Source organism: Artibeus jamaicensis, unplaced genomic scaffold (assembly GCF_021234435.1).
Source record: "Artibeus jamaicensis isolate MK-2021 breed Jamaican fruit bat unplaced genomic scaffold, CSHL_Jam_final contig_391, whole genome shotgun sequence".
Taxonomy (NCBI): domain Eukaryota; kingdom Metazoa; phylum Chordata; class Mammalia; order Chiroptera; family Phyllostomidae; genus Artibeus; species Artibeus jamaicensis.
In genome coordinates, this window is record NW_026521814.1 from 32,753,576 (window position 1) to 32,775,588 (window position 22,013).

The 22,013-nt window shown below is 41.7% G+C and overlaps 1 protein-coding gene across 6 annotated transcripts in view; it reads right to left on the minus strand.

Annotated features, from left to right (window-relative positions):
- FLACC1 (flagellum associated containing coiled-coil domains 1) overlaps window positions 1–22,013 on the minus strand; it is a 39,953-nt gene that overhangs the window by 9,356 nt on the left and 8,584 nt on the right. For 5 of the 6 annotated variants that reach the window (XM_037167560.2, XM_037167559.2, XM_037167561.2 and 2 more), the window contains 9 exons: window positions 19,687–19,735; window positions 18,067–18,200; window positions 16,163–16,256; window positions 14,529–14,590; window positions 8,012–8,109; window positions 6,944–6,996; window positions 6,165–6,264; window positions 4,401–4,504; window positions 1,430–1,492 (listed from right to left, as the gene is read on the minus strand). In XM_037167560.2, the coding sequence (XP_037023455.2) occupies window positions 1,430–1,492; window positions 4,401–4,504; window positions 6,165–6,264; window positions 6,944–6,996; window positions 8,012–8,109; window positions 14,529–14,590; window positions 16,163–16,256; window positions 18,067–18,200; window positions 19,687–19,735 (757 nt within the window). Of the gene's footprint in view, window positions 1–1,429; window positions 1,493–4,400; window positions 4,505–6,164; window positions 6,265–6,943; window positions 6,997–8,011; window positions 8,110–14,528; window positions 14,591–16,162; window positions 16,257–18,066; window positions 18,201–18,350; window positions 19,152–19,686; window positions 19,736–22,013 lie in introns of those variants that run through there. The other variant, XM_037167565.2, reaches the window with a different exon arrangement.

The following is a 22,013-nucleotide window of genomic DNA, read 5'->3' on the forward strand; positions in this document are numbered from 1 at the left end:
CATGGTCATAAACTAAAGGGGGGTAATGGTGGGGATGGGGGGGTAGGGTGGAGGGGAATGAAGGGGGGAATAGAACAACTGTAACAGCATAATCAATTAAAAAAATAAAAATTAAAAAAAGAATACACTGGATCTACCTTGCTCCCAAACCCATTCCTTTACTCTTACCCAACAATACTGAAGCCCTGCATGGATTCTAAGGTATCATTCCATGCTTTTGTAATGGCTAATCATTACCCAAACACGTCCATTCTGGATCCAAACCAAATTCTCAGTGAAAGAAGACCCACAAGACACTTTGTGGATTTGAACAGTTTCCCTTCAGGTGTCTCCCACATGGAAGTCTCAGAAGGAGAAAGTTCCTTGAGGAGGCTGGGGGGTAAGGTACACTCAGTTTTAAGGACAGGATTGGAGTCAGAGTTCCAAGGTGGCAGTATTCTACTTTTCAGAGGTGAAAGGAAAGAATCTGGCATTTTACTATTTAAGACCCTTTTGTGGTTTGAGCCATTCTAGAAATGGAAGACATTTGATATTGAAGATCACACAGTATATTGCTTACATATTTGTTGAAATCAGGCTCTAAAAAGATACCAAATGGCTTTGTTTTACAAATAGTTCTAAAGTTCTTTTTGACTTACTGATTCCAGCAAACTCATCTTTAGCTTTTCTATTTTTTACCAGTTTTGGGGAAATTATTGACTTCATTGATTGAGAGTATATGAGGTCTGTCCAGAAAAGTCCAGTCATTGTTAATATAACAAGAATGGTTTGCATCAATGTAATCTGGCAGCTGAGGAGAGTGACTGGAATGTATATGCATGAACAATGATGATTTCACTGTACTAGTCAGTGGGGGTGATAGACACCTTTGAGTGAGCATGTGTACTGTGTGGCCATTGCATTCATAATGACTGAACTAGTAGAGTGATGAATCTGTATCAAATTTTGCCTTAAGCTTGAACATTCCTCCACAAAAACTATTTGGATGATTCAGAAGGGCACAGTTATAGGCAACTGGTGACTGGCAGCTTCATCATGACGATGTGCCTGCTCATACATCACATCTCCTGCAAAGTTTTTTAGTGAAACATCAAATCACCCAGGTCATTCGGCATCCATATAGCCCAGATTTGGCACCTTGTGACTCTTTTCAAAACTAAAATCGCCTTTGAGAGAGAATAGATTTTAGACCATTGATGTAATTCAGGAAAATATGACGGGGCAGCTGATGGCTGTTGGGAGAACTGTGTGCCTACTTTGAAGGGGACCGAGGTGTCATTGTCCTATGAACAATATTTCTTGTATCTTCTTTAATAAACATCTCTATTTTTCACACTACATGGCTGGAAACCTTCTAGACAGGCCTCATATAATTTTTACTGATGTACTTACAAGATGCTAATTCCACAGAAAAAATGAGAAAGCTTACCTCTTTGGTCTTTTTTAGCTCCTCTAATAGCAAGGTATCCTTTTCATGTTGTTTCAAGAGTTCCTAGAAATAATATTATTTGGAAAGGTCAGTAATGGGGTTCTGGAACTTCTTTCAAAGACTAGGAAAACCAGAATAAAACTGAGAAACATAATATTTACCAAAGTTTAGATATTGGTTTCATGAAGCACATGTTATAAACTAATGACATCACATGTTGATCTTAAATAATGGAAATCTCACTCATGTTCAACATTAATGCACTGACAAATATTAAAAAATATTTTCATCAAAGGCTCTTCTCACCTGTACAAAAATTTAATACTGTTAAATATATAATTCTCCAAAAATTGAACTTTATATTTGATGTAGTTCCAGACAAAATACCTTTGTCTGGCAGGCTTTCTTGACAAGATAATTCTAAAATTTATATAGAAATACAAAGAATATAGAAAAGCCAAAATAACCTTGAAAAACAAGAGCAAAGTTAGCATATTTTTACTAGCTACAGTAAAAATCTTGACTTCAAGCTACAGTAATTAAGACAATGTGGTGTTGGCTTAATTAAGGGTAAATAGTTGAATAGAATGGAGAGTCCACCCCGCCCCTTCCCAAGTATAACAAAGACACAAAGGCAACTCAATGGAAAAAGAAAAGTGTTTTTTGTTTTTTTTTTCAGCAAATCACTGTGGAACAACTGGGTGTCATTCTGGAAAAAAATAATCTATGACCTTTATGTTACGTACAAAAATTATTTAAAATGGATCATAGAATCATGGAAGCTAAAATTATAAAGCTTTTTCCTTGGAATAGGCAACAATTTCATAAAGAAGACACAAAAAGCTGTAGCCATAAAAGAAAAACTTGATAAGTTGACTGTTATTAAAATTTAAAACTTCTGCTCATTGAAAGAGGAGATGAGCAAAATGAAAAGGTACTTGTACAGAACATTTATAACCACAGGCTGGAAGACAGAATTTGGAACACATATATTTGACAAAAAAATTTGTATCCAAAGTACAAAAAGTACCCCTACATATCAATAATAAATATATAAATAACCCATTTTTTAAATGGCAAAAGATTTGACACAATGGTTCATAAAAGAAGACACATATATGGTCCAATAGGCATATAAATAATTGTCCCAACACATTTAGTCATTGGGGAAACCAACACTGTAATGAAATACCACTTCATAACCATTGGAATGGTCAAAATGAAAAGATTATCAATGCCAGCTGTTGTCAATGATATGGAGTACCTGGAATGCTCATATATTTAAGATGCAAGAGTGAAATGGTACAACTATAGTTGAAAATAGTTTGGTAATGTCTCATAAAGTTAAACTTATAACTACCCTAGATCCCAGTAATAGCACTCCTAGGTATATACAAGAGAAATGAAAGCACATACCTACAAAAGCACTTTACAGGATATTTGTAGAAGCTTTATAAAAGTCAAAAAATGGAAACAACCAAAATCTCCCCCAAGAGGAAAATGGTAAATGCATTGTGTGATACTCCTAGAAAGGAATACCACTGAGCAATAAAAAGGAAGAAATAACTGATATGAATAACAGATTAATAAATTTCACAGGCATTATATTGAGGATAAAGAAGCTGTACACAAAAGAGCATATACTGTATGATTCCATTCATATAAAGTTTAAAATAAGAAAAGATAATCTCTGGTGGTAGGAATCAAAAGAGTAGTTGGCTTGGGGGCAAGTCTTAAGAGAGACAGGGATTAACTGGAAAGGAACACTGGAGTGCTTTCTTGATTTGGGTGTTAGTTACATGAATATATAACTCATCGAAATGTACATTTAATATCTGTGCATTTTGTAAGTGTAAATCATATATATGAGAGAGAGAGAAAAAGAGAACACCCACTTACAGATTCATGGTCAGTGTCATTACAGGAAGAAGAGATGCTCACAGATGATAAAATCTCTTCCCACTAAGAGGAACTGCTACTGCTTGTTCAGACATCTGAGCTCTCTAGACCCTAGAAGCACTACTGCAGAGCACACCCCATCTCCTCATTATTGTTTTGCTCAGTAATATAGTGAATGTCATACATGGGCTCTTATTGGTGAAATTAGTGGCTTTTCAGTTGGCATGGCAATTTGAAATAGGCTCTTAAACATGGAATATTCAATACCTAACACAGTTTAGAGACACTCTCCTCTCCACTTTGCATGAAATGGGTACAACAATCTAACAAGCCTGTAGCTTATACACTTAGGAGTGGAGTCTCAGACTTGACTCCCAAATGACTCCCTTGACTCCGTGTCCTGCTGAGGAGGGGCTCTGGTTGCCTGATGCTGACTACAATGGTTACAGAATAATCACTGGAACCTACTTCTGTAATACCATCACATACACCTATGATGAATCTTTCATGCACCCAGTAACTCGGAGAACTGTGACATAACTGCTTGGACCTGCTGGCAAACGTGTGTTTGTATAGTAAACGCGCACATGTCTGAGATCTGCTTTCATTATAACCTGCTATCAGTGTCAAGGTTGCAGTGGAGTGACTCACGGGAACAGCTAACCCTCACACCTTCTAACTTTTAGGTAGCTGCCCTTATTTACTAAGAGTTTTACATGATCGAATTTGCTTAGTTTAATTTGCAACAGTACCCTTTCTCTTTAGCCATAGTCAAGAATGAAAAGAACATTCATGGACTAGGATTTTGGCAAAATAGGGAATTTTAACTTCTATGTTTCACATTCTATTATTTCTTGTTAATTATAATTTTCATTCAAATAACCCTGTGGCATGGCTATCTAGATAAAGGACAGCAAGACCATCAATCTACTTGCATATTTTCTATGGAAGCTGGGAAAGGAGAAATATTCCTGGAAAGACAAAAGCTTGCCTAATCACAGGGGCACACCTAGGAACCAGATGTCCCACCAAGACTACACATTCAACCATGATGGGTTTTGGGCTGAGTTACCTCCTTCTCTCGATTGAGGTTCTCAAAGACAGCACTGTAGGAATCACTTATTTTCTTCTTTTCTTCTTCTGACTCTAGCTCAAACTTTTTTGTCATCTTATTTTCTGTGGAGGTGAGAAGAAATCACATAGAGGTGTAAATGTGGAAAAAAATAGATGCAGAGAGAAAACCAACATATCTATATATAATAGAAAGTCTGGACTGGGTCAAAGCCAAGGTGCGTTCAGCCCGGTGTTTAGGCTGATGCTCACCTGCAGAGACTCCTGAGTGAGGCCGCCGTGGTGCCGGCTCTCAGTCACATCAGCTGTGTGAGATTTGTCTCTAATGTGTCTTGTTCTTTTTGTATAGTTCATTTTAGATCCGAAGGACCTATAGTTTATTTAGACTGTTGCTTATTATTTTGTGTATTCTCTCTGCTGAAGTAACCACTATGCTTTCTTGAATATCTTATCTCCAAGTACAGCTCTATGACTTTTCCAGCCATAAAATGTATTCTGTACTTAGCTCTGGGTTAGAGATAGGCTTAAAATGGTTTGGCAGAGGGGAGGTGGTTGGTGGGGGGAGTGAACCTGTCAGCAGAGACCCAATCTACACTGAACAGGAGGAACAAGAAATGAGAGGCTAACACAAATTTCTTCTTCAGCATTACGGTGCTGGGGATGGATAAGAAGTTAACTCCTGGCCTCACAGGAAAGTCTGGATTGAGCTACACTCTGAGCAGCCTAGGCTGGTCTTCCAAAACTGGTTGTTACATCTTTACTTGGACTTTGACAACATGGGATGATGTAATATGAGTAGCTAGGGGTGCAGGAGGGCTATGCTACACCAGGATTCCAGGCAAAGCCTCAAATAGGAGCAGCTGCACATTTCATTCCCAGCCTTAACTCTGGGTCTTCATGCTCACTTCTAGTGGTCCAGCATCCCTAGCAGGGTAAGAATGGCCTTAAGAATGAACTTTCCCAGGCAGTATCTGTATTTAAATGAGTAATTTGTTAAAGCCAACTAAATTTGATATGAATTACTTTGGGGTAGGATGTGCAATGTTTGTAGAGGCCCCACTCCTACCTCAACTAGTCCTTCAGACTAGGGAAGAGTCTCCACAAAGTCCTCTCTTCCTTTTCCATTTATGGAGATGCTCAGTTGAGTAGAAGGCTCACCTACCTACACAGCACTTTGTATGATCCCAACTCTCTGCTAAGTATTGGAAATATTAAAAATATATAGCAATATATAAATGCATCAAATCAATATATTATATACTTTAAACATATACAATGTTATATGTCAATTATATCTCAATTTAATATATATTTATATCCATATATATGTACCAAACATGGCTTACTTAGGGGTGGGTGAAATATAGAATACAATTCAGTACAATGGATTGTATTGCCCCTCCTCCAACAACTGAATATTTAAAACCTAATTTAAGAACTTTTTTCCTGGAACTTTTGGATCAACCTGTATCTAGATAATAAGCCCTCATTCTTACAGGTGTCCCAAAGCCTGTTCCAGCCTATTATGGTCAAACTTGGAATCGGTGAGTTTTGGAAGATACAGGCTTAGAACCTCAGTTGGCTGAACTTCATAAAATACTACATTCTTGTGTCACTTTCTTGAGAACTCCAGGCACCTACCCTTCAGGAGTCTAGCTATTCGGCTCATACTATTAGTGAATCCATGGCTACCTTCCTTGAGTCGAGATTAAGCTTAATGGCAGTTTTTTGGTGTACCTATCATCAAGAAGTCAGAAGTACTCACTTTGCTGTAGTAGGACCTTTTCCTGCTCCAACTTCTTATCCTTCTCCCATTCTGCCTTCTTCCTTGACCACTTATCTTCCATTTCATCATAAATGCTGTCCTGTGGAGGCACAAAGGACTCATGTAGAAAAGGCCCCTGAAAAAGACTGCCAAGGCATAACACTGGGCCCTTTGCAGCCTTATTCACCTGGGACCCTTCCTGGGGTGGGTGGGGAGGGGCAGTGCAGGGTCCTATATGGGTGACTGGTGAAAGTAAATTCCAGCCCAGCCGTCTGAGAGCTAGAGAACCTCCAAGTCGGACACATGGTGTTTGCCCACCGGGACTGGGCTTTCTTTCAAAACGGGTAGGGTTCCCCATGTTGAGGATTCACATGTCAACTCCCTCTGAATTATGCATAAATCACTCATAAATAGCACATGAAAAACAAGGGAAATTACTAGAAGTTAATTTGAACATTTAGAAAACAATAGGATGTTTTTCAGAGTGTCCATTTCCCTCAGCAAATGTAACTTCCTTTGTGGTTGAAGTTAAATAAGCCTAACCAGATGTCAGCCCCTCCGGGCTGGCTCAGACTTCCTGGTGGTGGGACCTCAGGAGGGGAAAGGCCCAGGCCCCAGATACTGTCAATAAGGTTTCAGAATATTGACTCCAGGATGCTAGGAATCTAATGAAATTGTTTTCTGGGCCAGAGTTCTAGATTCATCCCAACATCATCAAGCAAGAGAAGGAGCCTTGCTTCTCTTACTTTCATAATCCAACAAGAAGCTCTGAATCTCACCTGATACATAAGAAACATAGTCTTCAAATACTTGTATTCCTTTTCCATTTCCTCTGGACAAAAGGAAAACAACAGCATCATCCTACTGTTCTGAAATGCACACTTTCAAATTCAAATGTGAGCTCTCTCACATATTCTCCCCACTTCAAACTCATCCCTTAGGAGATAAAATCACGGTGTGCCTCAAGAATCACTCTGGAAGCTTACTAGAAACTCAGATGCCTGGACATATCCCCACCCCTTCCCCCAACCTACTGAATTGAGCTCTCAGAGGAGAGGTCCAGTATCCGTTGATAATATGCTCAGGCATTATGATGGACACCAAGTCAGAGAACTAAGCCCTAGGGTAAACCCGAATCTTTGGGAAAAGAGAAATGAAATCTTATAGCACACACCTGCCTCTCTCTTTATAAAATAAAATTTCTGAGTGTACTTTGATTTCAAAAACAATGCGTGATCTCTTTTAAAAACCAGAAAGTCAGCAAGGTATAAATACCATCTTTTTAAAAATGAAAGGCAATAGAGAGAAAATTATAAAATTTCTCCTTCTCTCTGTTGGAGATTAGTCTATAAACCCAGAATTCTGAAGAAGACACACTTTCTTCTTCTCAAGGGCAGCACAGACAATGGGATAAACGGCTAACGCAAGTTATAGTGTATCAGTTAGGATTTAACGAAACATCACTTGCATGTGATGAAACTTGCTGAATTAGAATAGTATTATATTCACAGAACTTTAAATATACTTTAAGAAGTGCCTTCTCGTTCTGATAATGGCAAGTACTATTGTTCTCATTTCCCAGATGGGGAAACTGAGACTTGATATTAAACAACTTGCTTGTATCTCAAAACTTGGTCACAGGTCTTTCCATCTTCCAGGTGTAGGAAGGACATTGGTAGACATGGCTTCCCTCTTTTCAGTTTCCTTCTCAATCACTCTTTCCCTGAGCTTCAGGAGGAAAGTCCAGCTATAGCCCATCTGTGGCCACGAGAGTTCCTCAGCCCTAGACCCACATGGTCAGCATCCTGCCCCTTCACCACCGTCATTCTTCCAGGTCCTGAACGTACCTAGTTTTTCCTGGGCAGCCAACTTCTCTGCTTTTAAGGCTGCTTTGTAGTTGTTCTCCAACTCCTTGAGTTCTACTGCGTGAGCCTCTTTGAGCTCCCTGTGGGACCACAGGAGAAGGCCATGGTCATCAGTGAAAAGAAGTCCAGAGTTGAGCTGTTATATTCACCTGAGCCCATCTCTCCTCCCTCACACAGGAAGCCAGTGGGCAGGCTGGGAGACCTTCACTTTTTGATGCATACTTTTGGCATTTATCCACAGAAGAGGGGGAAGGACTCTTGTTTTCCCCCAAAACAATTCTGAATGGAGCCTAAGAACACAGCATTGAAACTGTGAGCTGCACTTGCTCCTAAGGTGAGTGTTGAAATGAACGGTTATATGAGTTGTCCAGCCAAGAAAAGACATGGTAGAAACTTAAATGAATATTATTAAGTGAATGAAGCCAATGTGAAAAGGCTTCCAGTGTATGATTCCAACTATCTGTCATTCTGGAAAATGCAAAACTATGGTGACGGTCAAAACAGCAGTGCAGTGGTTGCCAGGAGTTAGAGGGGAGAGAGGGATAAACAGACAGATCACAGAGGATTTTTAGGGCAGCAAAACTATTCTGTATGATACAATAATGGTGGATACATGTAAGTACACATTTGTCAAAACCCACAGAATGTGCCTGGGCAGGATGGTAGCTCAGTTAGTAAGAGCATCGTCTCAATACTCCAAAATTGTGGGTTTGATCCCTGGTCAGGGCACATGCAAGAAACAACCAATGAATGCATAAATACGTGGAACAACAAATTGATGTCTCTTTCTGCTTCTGTTTCTTTCTCTCTCTCCCCACCCTCTCTCCCTCTCCTACATCTCTAAAAAATCAATCAATAAAAAAAATTTTTAAACGCAGCCAAGATGGAAGCACAGGTAGATACACTTTGCCTCCACACACAACCAAAAGAAGGACAACAAATTTTATTTTTTATTTTTTAAATATATTTTATTGATTATGCCATTACAGTTGTTCTATTCCCCCCTTCATTCCCCTCCACCCTGCACACCCCTCCCCCCACCACTCCCCTGCTTTAGTTTATGACCACGTGTCTCAAGTTCTTTAGATTCTGTATTTACCCTACTATTCTTGCCCTCCCCGTATCTATTTTCTACCTACCGTCTATGCTACTTATTTTCTGTACCTTCTCCCCACTTCTCCTTCTCCTACTCCCCTGTTGCTAACCCTCCATGTGATCTTCATTTCTATGTTTCTGCTCCTGATCTAGCTGTCCTCTTAGTTTGAGGTGTGGTTCTTTTTTTTTTTTTTAAGATTTTATTTATTTATCTTTAAAGGGGAATGGAAGGAGAGAGGGAGAAAAACATCAATGTATGGTTGCCTTTAGTGGCAACCTGCTGGGAACTGGCCTGCAGGGAACTGGCCTGCAACCCCAGCATGTGCCCTGACTGGGAATCGAACTGCAAGTGTCTGGTTCACAGGCCCGTGCTCAATCCACTGAGCTACACCAGCCAGGACCCTGAGTTGTGGTTCTTAATAACTGTGAGTTTGCTGTCCTTTCACTGTTCATCTTTTTTATCTTCTTTTTCTTAGGTAAGTCCCTTTAACATTTCATATAATAAGGGCTTGGTGATGATGAATAATAATGGCTTGGTGATGATGAACTCCTTGAACTTGATCTTATCTGAGAAGCACTTTATCTGTCCTTCCATTTTAAATGAAAACTTTGCTGGATAGAGCAATCTTGGTTGTAGGTCTTTGGTTTTCATGACTTGGAATACTTCTTTCCAGCCCCTTCTTGCCTATAAGGTCTTTTTTGAGAAATCAGCTGACAGTCTGATGGGAACTCCTTTGTAGGTGATTGTCCCCTTATCTCTTGCTGCTTCTAGGATTCTCTCCTTCATTTTAATCTTGGTTAATGTAACTATGATGTGCCTTGGTGTGTTCCTTCTTGGGTCCAACTTCTTTGGGACTCTCTGAGCTTCCTGGATTTCCTGGAAGTCTATTTCCTTTGCCAGAATGGGGAAATTCTCCTTTATTATTTGTTCAAATAAGGTTTCCACTTGTGGCTGTTCCTCTTCTTCTGGTACCCCTATAATTCAGATGTTGGAGCATTTAAAGATGTCCTGGTGGTTCCTTAGCCTGTCCTCATTTTTTTGAATTCTTGTTTCTTCATATTTTTCTGTTTGGTCATTTTTTTCTTCCTTCTGGTCCACTCCCTTGATTTGAGTCCCAGTTTCCTTTCCATCACTATTGGTTTCCTGTGCATTTCCCTTCATTTCAATTAGTTTAGCCTTCATATGTTCCTCTAATTTGTGGCTAAAATCAACCAGTTCTGTTAGCATCCTGATCACCAGTGTTTTGAACTGTGCCTCTGATAGGTTGGCAATTTCTTGTTCACTTAGATTTATGGGCTCTGGGGCTCTGAGTTGTTCTTGAGCCATGTTTTGATCGGTTCGCGCCTGTTACATATGAGGAGGGGAGCCTTAGTTGTTCACCAGGGTGGGGCCACCCAGGTCGCTGGTTTGTGACACTGTATGTGGGGGCGGGGTCAGAGAGGGAGCAATAGCAGTCCCCTCTGCTCCTTCCTGCTGCTGGGGCCTGCCCAGTCTGTCTCACTGCTCGCTCATTTGCTGGTTTAACTGCGAGCAAATGTGTGACCAAGGTCAGCCAGTTGCCTTGCATCTTCACTGGGTCTGCCCGTCGCTACCCCACACCTGGGATTCGCCTTTGGCTGCCTGGGTCCGGGGATCTTTTTTGCCTGACCCGCTCTGCTGCTGGCTCTGCCCCTCTTACCAGTCTAGCTGAGAGGTTTGTTGTTGTCAGACTCCTTATTGTTCAATTTTCTGTGGTTTGGCTGCGTTTACTGTTGCTAAAACTTTATTGTTTTTAGATTTTGTTGTGCGAGAAGGCAAAGTGTTTCCACCTATGCCTCCATCTTGGTGGAAGTCCAGGACAACAAATTTTAAAACAAAAAATAACCAGAGCTGCCAGAAAATCAAACAGTATGGAAGTGTGATGACCAATTAAAGAAACATTCATACAGACCAGTAAAAGGGGTGGAGACAGGCAGCTGGGCAACTGATGGCTGGAGGACTGGAGCAGGCAAGGCGGTGGCTGGCAGAACGGGCAGTCCCACAATTGGGTGCAGATAAATCAGGAGGAAAAACTGGGGAGTGAGACAGAGTACACAACCTGGGGTTTCAGTGTGGAGAAATAAAGCCTCAAAACCTCTGACTGAAAACACCTGTGGGGTTGAGGCGGCAGGAGAAACTCCCAGCCTCACAGGAGAGTTCGTTGAAGAGACACACAGGGTCCTAGAAGATACACAAACCCACTCACATAGGAATCAGCATCAGAAGGGCCCAATTTGCTTGTGGATAATGAAGGAAGTGACTGAAAACCAGAAGGAGAGATGAGCAAGCAGCATTGTGCCCTCTCAGCCCCTCCCCCACATATGCAGTGACCTGAGTTGCCCCACCCTGTCAAATACCTAAGGTTCTGCCCCTTACTACATAACAAGTGCGCCGAGACAGATAAATATGGCCCAAACGAAAGAAGAGATCAAAGCTCCAGGAAAAATACAACTCAGAGATGAAGAGATAGCCAACCTATCAGAGGCACAGTTCAAAACACTGGTAATCAGGATGCTCAAAGAAATGGTTGAGTATGGTGCAAAATAGAGGAAAGAGTGAAGGCTATAAAAAGTGAAATAAAGGAAAATATACAGGGAACCAACAGTGAAGAGAAGGAAACTGGGACTCAAATCAATGATTTGGAGCAAAAGAAAGAAATAAACATTCAACTGGAACAGAATGAAGAAACAAGAATTCTAAAAAATGAGGAGAGACTTAGGAACCTCCAGGACAACTTTAAACATTCCAACATCTGAATCATAGGGGTGCCAGAAGGACAAGAGGAAGAGCAAGAAATTGAAAATTTATTGGAAAATATAATGAAGGAGAACTTCCCTAATCTGACAAAGGAAATAGACTACCAGGAAGTACAGGAAGCTCACAGAGACCCAAAGAAGTTGGGCCCAAGGAAGCACACACCAAGGCACATCATAGTCACATTACCCAACATTAAAGATAAGGAGAGAATCTTTTTGTTTGTTTTTATTTTAATTTTATTTAGTTATTTTTCAAGTACAGTTTTTTGTCTATTTCTCCCATCCCAGCCCCCCCCCCCCATGCTCCCCACCTCCCTCCCATTTCCACCCCCCTTAGTTCTCGTCCCTGTGTCCTTCCTATTTGTTCCTCCAAATCCCTCCCCTTTTTTCCCCTTAAATTCCCTTCCCTCTCCCCTCTGGTCACTGTCAGCCTGTTCTCTATTTCAGTGTCTTTGTTTTTATTCTGCTTGCTTGTTTGTTTGTTGTTTAGCTTCCTGTTAAAGGTGAGATCATATGGTATTTGTCTTTCAACACCTGGCTTATTTCACTCAGCATAATGCTTTCCAGTTCCATCCATGCTGTTGCAAAGGGTAGTAGCTCCTTCTTTCTCTCTGCTGCATAGAATTCCATTGTGTATATGTACCACAATTTTTTTTTTAAGATTTTACTTATCTTCAGAGGGGAAGGGAAGGAGAGAGGGAGAGAAACATCAATGTATGGTTGCCTTTTGTGCATCTCCTGCTGGGGACTGGCCTGCAGGGAACAGGTCTGCAACCCGGGCATGTGCCCTGACTGGGAATCGAACCGCGATTGTCTGGTTCGCAGGCCCATGCTCAATCCACTGAGCTACACCAGCCAGGGTGTTGTACCACAATTTTTTGATCCATTCATTTACTGATGGGCACCTGGGTTGCTTCCAACTCTTGGCTATTGTAAATTGTGCTGCTATGAACATTGTGGTGCATAGGTTCTTTGAAATTGATGTTTTAGGATTCTTAGGATATAATCCTAGCAGTGGAATTGCTGGGTCAAAAGGCAGGTCAATTTTTATTTTTCTGAGAAAATTCCATACTGTTTTCCATAATGATTGTACCAGTCTGCAATCCCACCAAGGGGAGAGAATCTTAAAAGCAGCAAGAGGAAAGAAGAGTTCCCTACAAAGGAGTTCCCATAAGACTATCAGCTGATTTCTCCAAAGAAAACTTGTAAGCAAGAAGGGGCTGGAATGAAGTGTTCAAAGTCATGAAAGGTAAGGACCTACCTCCAAGATTACTCTATCCAGCAAAACTATCATTTAGAATGGAAGGGCAGATAAAGTGCTTCCCAGATAAAGTCAAGTTAAAGGAGTTCATCATCACCAAGCCCTTATTATATGAAATGTTAAAGGGACTTATCTAAGAAAAAGATGATAAGAACTACAAATAGTAAAATGACAACAAATTTACAACTATCAACAACTGAACCTAAAAAAACCAACAAAAAACAAACTAAGCAAACAACTAGAACAGGAACAGAATCACAGAAATGGAGATCATATGGAGGGTTATCAGCGAGGAGGAGGATGGGAAAATGGGGGAAAAGGTACAGAGAATAAGTAGCATAAATGGAAGGTACAAAACAGACAGGGGAGGTTAAGAATAGTATAAGAAATGGAGAAGCCAAGAACTTATATGTATGACCCATGGACATAAATGAAGGTTGGGGAATAGTGGTGGGAGAAGGGGTACAGGGTGGAGGGGCATAAAGAGGAGAAAAAATGAGACAATTGTAATACAAAAAAATTTAAAGAAACAATGTGTTTTGGCAACACCAACAGTGAACTCTAATGCGAACTATGGATTTGGGGTGCTAATAATTAGTCAATGCAGGGTCATTCGTTGTAGCAAATGCACCGTGGTAGTGTGGGATGTCAATAATGGCATTGGCTGTGAAGGTGTGGGGCAAGGGGGTATGTGGGAATTGTCTATACTTCACACTTAGTTTTAGTGTGAACCTAAAATTACTCTAAAAAATAAAGTCTTTTATAAAATAAATAAGTTAATTAATTTAAAATGTCTGCTTCAAAAAAGCAAGCTTATGACTCAATTATGAAAACTTCTCTCCACCAGGGCTTCTGAGGCTACTCTGGTGCTCATCAGGTAGCAAGAAGGGGATTTTGCGGGTGTCCTCACCCCCACACACAACACACCTCATTATTTCCCCTTGGTTGGACTTTGGGGCTGTGGCTCCTGCCTCTCCTATACCTTCTTCTCATTTTGCCCAGGCCTTGATGTAGCAACAGGGAAAGTAGGAGGAGAAGAGGAGGAGGCTGGGCTGAGAACAACAGTTGTTTATCACAGAAATCTCATATAGAATAAAAAATGGCTCTTCTCAGAAATCAGGAAAAAGGGAGATTGTAATGGAAAAATAATTGGAAGAGAAAGTGCAAAACCAAGTATAACCCTTTCTTTGCTACATTTCAGTGGCCTCAAATCAAACCATCCTACTATCCAAAGACATGTATACTATCTTCCCCAACTCCTTGCCACCCAGTTTCGTTTAGCTCCGAAATTGCTGTGAAATAAAATCCTGCGAGGATGCAGGAGACTTCAGGCCTTTAGCACACAAGGGCTTATGCCAGAAAACATACCTGTTCTTGTTTTCAAAGTGCTGCTTCATTTCAGCACAGCGGAGATCCATTTCATTGGAGAGCTGGAAATGAGGCCATCATTAGCAACATAGGATTGAGGACTCTACTCCCATTCCAGTCTGCAACTTCTAAGAAGCCTTCTCATTCATGGGGAACACCCCACTCCCTGAGTTTCTCCATCATTACTGAGGGAACAGAACAATTCCTGCCTTGCTCTTTGTTGTCTGGTATGTAATCAGTTCATAGTGTTGGTACACGGAAACCATCTCTGTCACTACAAGGTTTTGTGAGCAGGTCTGGTCTCTGATGGACTGTAATCTCTTTGTAGGAGCATGGCCTCGAATACATAATTCAATTGAACAATAATTTCTTGAACCAAGGGCTTGGCCTAAAAAAGCCAAAGAAGTTTAAGACACAGACCTTGCCTTCAATGAACTGTAAATCAGTGTTAATAAATCCTCATTGGCAGAATGGTTGTATCCCAGCAGGCAGGATTTGCTTACTTCCACTCTAACACATGAGACCCTCTGGTCACTGTCTCAGGAGTAATGGACATTTCCAAACTAGTTAGCACCCGCTGCCATCTGAGACAAGGGTTCAGGGCCTGTCCTTGTCCCTCTCTGACTAAACAGTGGCACCAGCACTCCTCCCTTGCACAGGGTCACACAACAATTTGGGGTGTTCAGAGGTAGGAGAATTTTATTTCATTTTTTTAGATGGGAGAATTTTAAGGATTACAATCTGACATCCCTCCATGGAAATAATCTCTATGTTTTCAGCAGGACTGATGCTTCAGTGAGTAAAAATAAGTGTTTTGCCCAAATGAAGGTTCTTTCTGTAGAAAGAAACCATAAACCTGACAGTGTTTTCAGGTAAATATAGTAATGACTCAATAATAGGGGAGGGTTCAGTATGAGTCACAAGCTGGGTCCCTGCAGGATTCAGAAGCATCTGGTAGGGGCTGAGAGGGTGACAGATGAGCCTGCTGGAAATTCAACCTTTATAAGTGTGTTTCAGTAACAACAGGAAGATGGTGGGGGGTTCCAATTATCACTCCAGACCAGGCCACCTGCCACACCTGCTCAAAAGGGGAAAGAAGAGACTATGATAAAATAGATGTCAAAATCTAAAGAAAGTGTCACCAAAATCCCCAGGTAACACAGAGTGCAATTGACATCAGCAGAATCTGAAGTGTGGGTAGTTTCAATAGCAACAGGAAGTGGTCACTGGAGGCTTCTGGGTAGCTTTGAGCAACCCTGTAAGCAGTGACTGTGCTGGTGCCCTAAGCAAGAGCCTTCACAACCTCTGAAGCTTATCTCACCACGAGGCAGGAAATGGCTGGCATCCTCTAATGTGGAGAGGACAGCGGCACTGAACACACCTGAGGCATCAGGAGATCTCCCAGAAATTGAGTGAGGACTTGAGGAGGAACTTGAGTTCTTGCAATTATGGATGAGGATGGGACAGAGAAAGACCACTGGGTAACCACAGTCCTACCTTCAGAGCTCTTGCCTGGACAACATGGCTCCCATGAGTCAAATCCTTGGCATCATGCCTGACAGATAGCAGGTGATCTGAAAATCTTGGTCTTTCTTATGCCCATAGAGATGTCAGCTAACTTAAGGATCACTCACCGATTTTTCGGCAGACTGGTGGTCTCTGTTCATTTGCTCTATTATCATCGTCAGCTCTGAGATCTGCTCCTCTAGGTCAGTAATGATTTCAGTCCTATGGGATAAGTAGTCCTTCAATCATCCACAGAGCTTCTATTTCATGCAAGTCAAGCCTCTTCCCAAGCATGAATGGCTGAGGCCTGGTGAGAGCCGAGCCATGTTCTACACCTATTCCACCATCACTCCTTGGGAGAGGAGGAGTAGAAGAGTAGAAAGAAGGAATTTGGCAGTAGTGTAGTTGAGCCTTAAACATGACCCTTTTGGTTGAGCTGGTCAGAACTGAGTGGGGTGGTTTGGTTGCCTATTAATAGAAGGGAAAGAGGAATATGTCATAAATCTATTAGGGTTTGACCTTGATTTAGTAATGATAGCTGAAATGGAGGGGGAAGAATTTCAGAAAATTAGGAAATGAAAAGGTGGTGAATAAAATTGATGCTGACAGTGAATCGGACAAAAAAAAAAATGGGCCAGAAACTGGTTGAGGGGGGGAGTTAAGAGTGCTTTTCAGACTTGATAAGGGTTTTCTGTGCTTCTGGATCTGGAGCCCCCACCATGTCTAAGATTATTCAGCTGTGTTTGGTTGACCTGGAGTAAACAGGGTGGTAAGCCATCCTGTGTGCAGTGCAACAGAGAGGAGGTCCTTGATTCAGAGGTTGAGAAAAACAAAAGGATGTAGGAGGAAAGGGCCTCAAAGTATGCAAAAAAGAAAGGGTATGAGAAGGTTGAACAACAGGGGACTCATAACACAATCTTCAATGAAAACAATACTTACAGCTTTACCAGGGAATAAAACAAGTATGGATTATGTATTTTGTTATGCCACAACTGGTGACAACTTTCTTATTGAGGCCAAGAAGTGGCTGAGAGTGCCGGCTTGACTGTGGATACATGACCCATCTCCTGCTGCAGAGGGCCTTGGATGAGCAGGGCAAAGAAAACAATGCCTGAATGTTCCCACTGGAGGGAAGACAGAGACTGGAGTTTGTTTCTCTAGGCCAAATCAGATCAGGGTGGCTCCACACACAACCTCTCTCAACAGTGGGCTTATCCCCAGTCTGAATCCCTTCTCAAATCCCTTCCCACTGCTTCCGGTTTGATGGTGTCCTTTCTATATACTTACAAATAGTTAGGTGATTAGTCTGTGTGTGTGTTTTCTGTTGTTATTATCGGCCTTTTAAATTTCTGCTTTGAGAAAATACTTTTTCACAGCAGTTTAAAGCCCAAGGAAGAGATACTCCCTGGGGGGCCATTGCAATAGTGCAGAAAGGAAGTTATCCCATGGGGACAGAGAAGGTATGAGAGACTTTGGAGGTAGAATGAAAAGGATGGGGGGACTGCCTTCACATGGCATTATAGGATAGAGAGTGGGTGGGGTTTGAGCAACAGAAAGGATGACAGTGAACTCAACTGGGATGGAGTTAGGCCAGACTCTTCCACGCTGCATCTCCCAGAGGGAGAACTGAGTGATACCTCTGTACAAAATGAAAAAGGGAGGCATACTTGGGCTTCCCAGGACCCCTGACTTTACTCTGAGTTCTTGCCCAACAAATTTTGACTATTTTAGGAATATTTCATCAGTTCATTAGTTTCAGGAAAAATTGCTCTCTAGTACAAATGGCACTACACCCGTCATTTTCCAGATCAGCTGACTGACCTGACTTTCAACCCAATTAGAATGGGACTGATGGAGCAGAGAGGCAGTGTGGAGAGGAGCAGGCTTATGGCTGAGGCATGAGGTGATGCTACAGAACCTCCAGAATAGGGACTCTGCAACTGGGAGTGGACATTTGGGGCCGATCCTTGAGGCCAGGCCCAGCCAAGCAAGGATAGGACTGAGGAGCTGGATGTTGGTCCAAAGACATTACCTGGAAATTTTCACTTTGTCCATGGTCTCTGATTTCAAATGCTTTTTCCTATCAAACATCTCATCTCCCAAGGTGACGGAAATTTGCTCCCTATTCCGAAAGAGGCGATAGCCAGGTGACACGTTGATTACTTCCTAAGCATCAAGGTGGAAGGTAAGATAATATTGCAGCATCCTGAGATTTCTCCAAGTCTACTAGTGCCCTACTCACATCTAAAAACACAGAGATGAGATGGGAGTACAGCACCCAAGTCCTTCCCGTGCCCTTTCCCTGTTACCACTCACCTTCCTATCTCCAGATTTCTTTCCTGAGGTCCAATCGCAAGATTCAGCTGGATCCAAAACATACCCGTTGACACCCACTCCATACTATACACCCAGCCCTGTTCCTCCTCTATGTTCTCCATCACGGCCAGAAGCCTGGAGGTAGCTGAGTATTGTGGAAATCACTCAGTTTTCAAAATTAGACAGGACTGAGTTTAAATCCTGACTCTGCCACCAACCACAGTTACTCAACATCTCTGTGCCCTAGCTTTTTCTTCAGACAATAAAGATAATAACTTCCTCAAAGGGATTAGTGAGAATGAAACAAAATTACATATGAGAAAATGCCCAGCACAGTTAAAAAAATGTTTTTTAAGTCAGCTTTTCCTCTGTCCCCTGCTAGATGCTAAGTTACGACAAATCTGGGCAGGGCTACCAGCCGTCAGGGACCCAGAAACCACTGTGCCTTCTAGAGTTGTGCAGGGCAGCCCTGCAGGATATGAGACCTGCCGCTGTTGTCTCCTAGATGTTTCTCATCTCCGTTCCATCCTTTCACACCCCTGGCCCTGACACAGCCTGAGGCCACCACCATGTGTCTCTTTAGCTCTGGAGATACTTTCCCAGTAAGCCTCTGCTTTCAGTCTGGCACCCCTAAATTCACCGTCCTCTCCTCCTGGAAGGCTATGACAGTTTTGTTTAATTTTTTCCTTAACATTAAGGGATTACATGATCCTCTTCTAAGAGGTTTGGGGGAGAAAGAAAAAAATAGGTAAAAGCAGAAAGTGGTAAAAAACACCAAAACAACAATTATATCCCACCAAAGGTTTTTTGTTTTTTTTTTCTAAAATGTAAATCTTACCTGGTCCCGTGCCTGTGTCAGACACATAAAGGCTCCTGGACATCAAAAAGACTGGGTCCAAACTTCTGGGCAGGTGTTAAGATCCCTCAGGGATTGGTCCCCACCTTTCTCCAAAACCTCTTGCTCCTACTCCCCTAGGTGCCCAGATGGCCCTTGCCCATCACATGTGGATTTCCAAGTGCAGCAGAGGGTTCCCTGCATCTGGGTATGAGCTGTCCCCTGGCCTGGACTGACTGCCACCATCTGGTTTCCCTGGAACATTCTCCTTGCCCTGCACAAGGCAGTAGAGAGGTAACTAAATACCTGAGGTCTGGCTGAGGCAAGTTTGAGTCCTGGTCCTGATATTTAGCAGCCACATACTATGAGGAGGGCATGGCACCTCCTTATAGGATCACTGCAAAGATTCAATGATATAAGTACGTGTAAAGGACCCATGCCCACACACAGTAGGTACTCAATAACTGTTAATCCCACCACCCTCTGTCCATTTTTACTCACGCAAGGTAAATTATTGCTCTCCGCTTGTTTTCCTAAACGGCTTTCCACTCTGTAAGAGAAAGGTATGCTCAGAAGCAACCAGAGATCAAAGGGAAGTTCCAAGCTCAGGAGCTACGCCCTAATCCCAACAACTCATCTGTAAAAACTGTCATTCTTGGGATGATCTCTGAGGCCCTTTCAGCTCTCAAAATATTATGTTTTAGAAAATAGAGAATATTTAATGGTCCAGGGATCATTAGTACACAGGTTGTGATAAAATGGCAGGTAGTAAAAAAGTCAGAAATCGACTACTCACTAGTCTAATAGAACCATTCCTAAAATAATGGCCAAGAGACTTGGAGTGCAGACCCAAAGGGCTCTCCTATGAGCGGTGCATAATCTTAAATGCACACATTTTTTAATGACACGTCCTTTATCTACACAACTGCCTCTCTTCTCATTTGCAGCAGAATTTGGTGTTCTAGGATTCCGAAATAGCCAGTTAAGTTAATTCAGGATAAGCAAAATAGTACTATTTTGAGATCTGGTGCTAATCCTGACCATAATAAATTTTTGTTTTCAGGTACAGAATCATGAGCATAATATCAAGTATCCAAATAGCAAAAGAGTATTTATAAGTAGGTTCACCTAGAAGGTTGAAAGAATATAGAGTAACTGCCTTCGGACGTGCTGACAGAAACAGGTAGGTCTAGGTACGTGATGTTGCGGCCTCTCCCCTCGGCATCAACGTACCAGTATGTACCGACACATGCACATGTACCACAGGGCAGCTGCTGCGGCGCAGACAACTGAAACCTGCTCTAGAAGTTCCACGCACCCACCGTCAAAGCTACCACAGTATCATTAAGGGTTGTGGAGTTGGTTGCCAGGGTGGGGCAGGTTCAGAGTCTGTGGCTGACTCTCAATGTGGTGAGTGGGGTTGGGAGGACTTTTCCTGGTGGAAGCAGTTCCATCTTAGTCAATAACCATCAGTCTGGTTTAGACCCCAGAAGGCCTCCAGAGAGTGTTAGCTACCAGAGGATTTGGCTACCTTAGATGCGACTAATAACCTTTGAATTTAACTCGCACTGGCAAAAAGAGTCTGTGTGTTAAAAAATGGGCATGAGTGAGCAATATATACTAATGATACAATGAGGTTCACATGTAATTTAAGAGTTAGAACCATTTAAATGAACTTAAATCAAACATACGTTCCCAATTCAAATGTCCACAATGATAATTTGGTCTGTTTTCTTTGAATTCAGGAAAGCCTTTTTGGGAACCACTGGGTCTCTTTAAAAAAGCTGACCATGGATTTGAGTTTATGGGTTTTTTTTGTTTTTTGTTTTTTTTTTTTTTGCTCTTAGTAAATATCATTGAGCAAACTGAGACCTTCCATAGCATTGAATTGACTTTAGAACTTCTGGAAGGGTCAGAGTGTGACTATGTAGATACTCATTTTGTCAGACAGTTGGGTTTCTCCCACTGAGAAGTAAAAAGTAAGACAATCCAGACTGACTCATCTTTACTCTTTTTGTCCTTGTGAACCTGTTACTTACATTGCTCCAATTATACTGACCAAATTTTGACACTTTGTTGACATCAATCAACATTTTCTCATTTAATGAATTCAGTGAATGGTTAATATAAGCAAAGCACAGTGCTTTGTACCAAGAGAGATGGAACAAGAGTAAGAGAGAAAAAGGCACCTAAATACTGAAAAGGAAAGAAAAAGAGTTAAGTACCATAGAGAACTGCAGATAAAGTGATTTGCTAATTGTCTCTCTCAGGGGTTAAGAGCATCCAGCTACTGCCATTTTTCAAGGCTCCTGATATCATAAAAAACAAAAACTCCCAAGAACTGCTAAAACATGGTTACAACAGTTGAGTTATGGTTGATGTTTAATAATTGAAAACTTTATACAAAAAGCATTATATGTTTGCAAGAAAATTAGAGGATTCACAAACAGGATGTAATTCAGAGAGTTGAGATGGCATGTTTGAAGACAGAGCACCAAGTTATGAATTCACTGGTGAGCAGTTTCTTCCTGTGCCCATTTGAAGGTTATGTCAATGTCGTCTACCTGAGCCTCTTCCCAAGAGTGAGGGCAAGAGCAGCAGGCCATCCTGTGCCTGGCTGCTCCATTTCCCTTCCCAAGCGCCACCTAGGCAGAACTTGGAGGCTGGATGACATGGAGCCCAGGACAGACTACAATGACCAAGTGTGTATTCTCTGAATTGGTCTTAGAAGATGGCAGGGAATAATTTGCCTTGAAGGATCTTCCTGGAAAGTTATAGGTCTTTGATAGAGAATTTTAAAAACATCCACAAAGTGTTCATCACTGTGT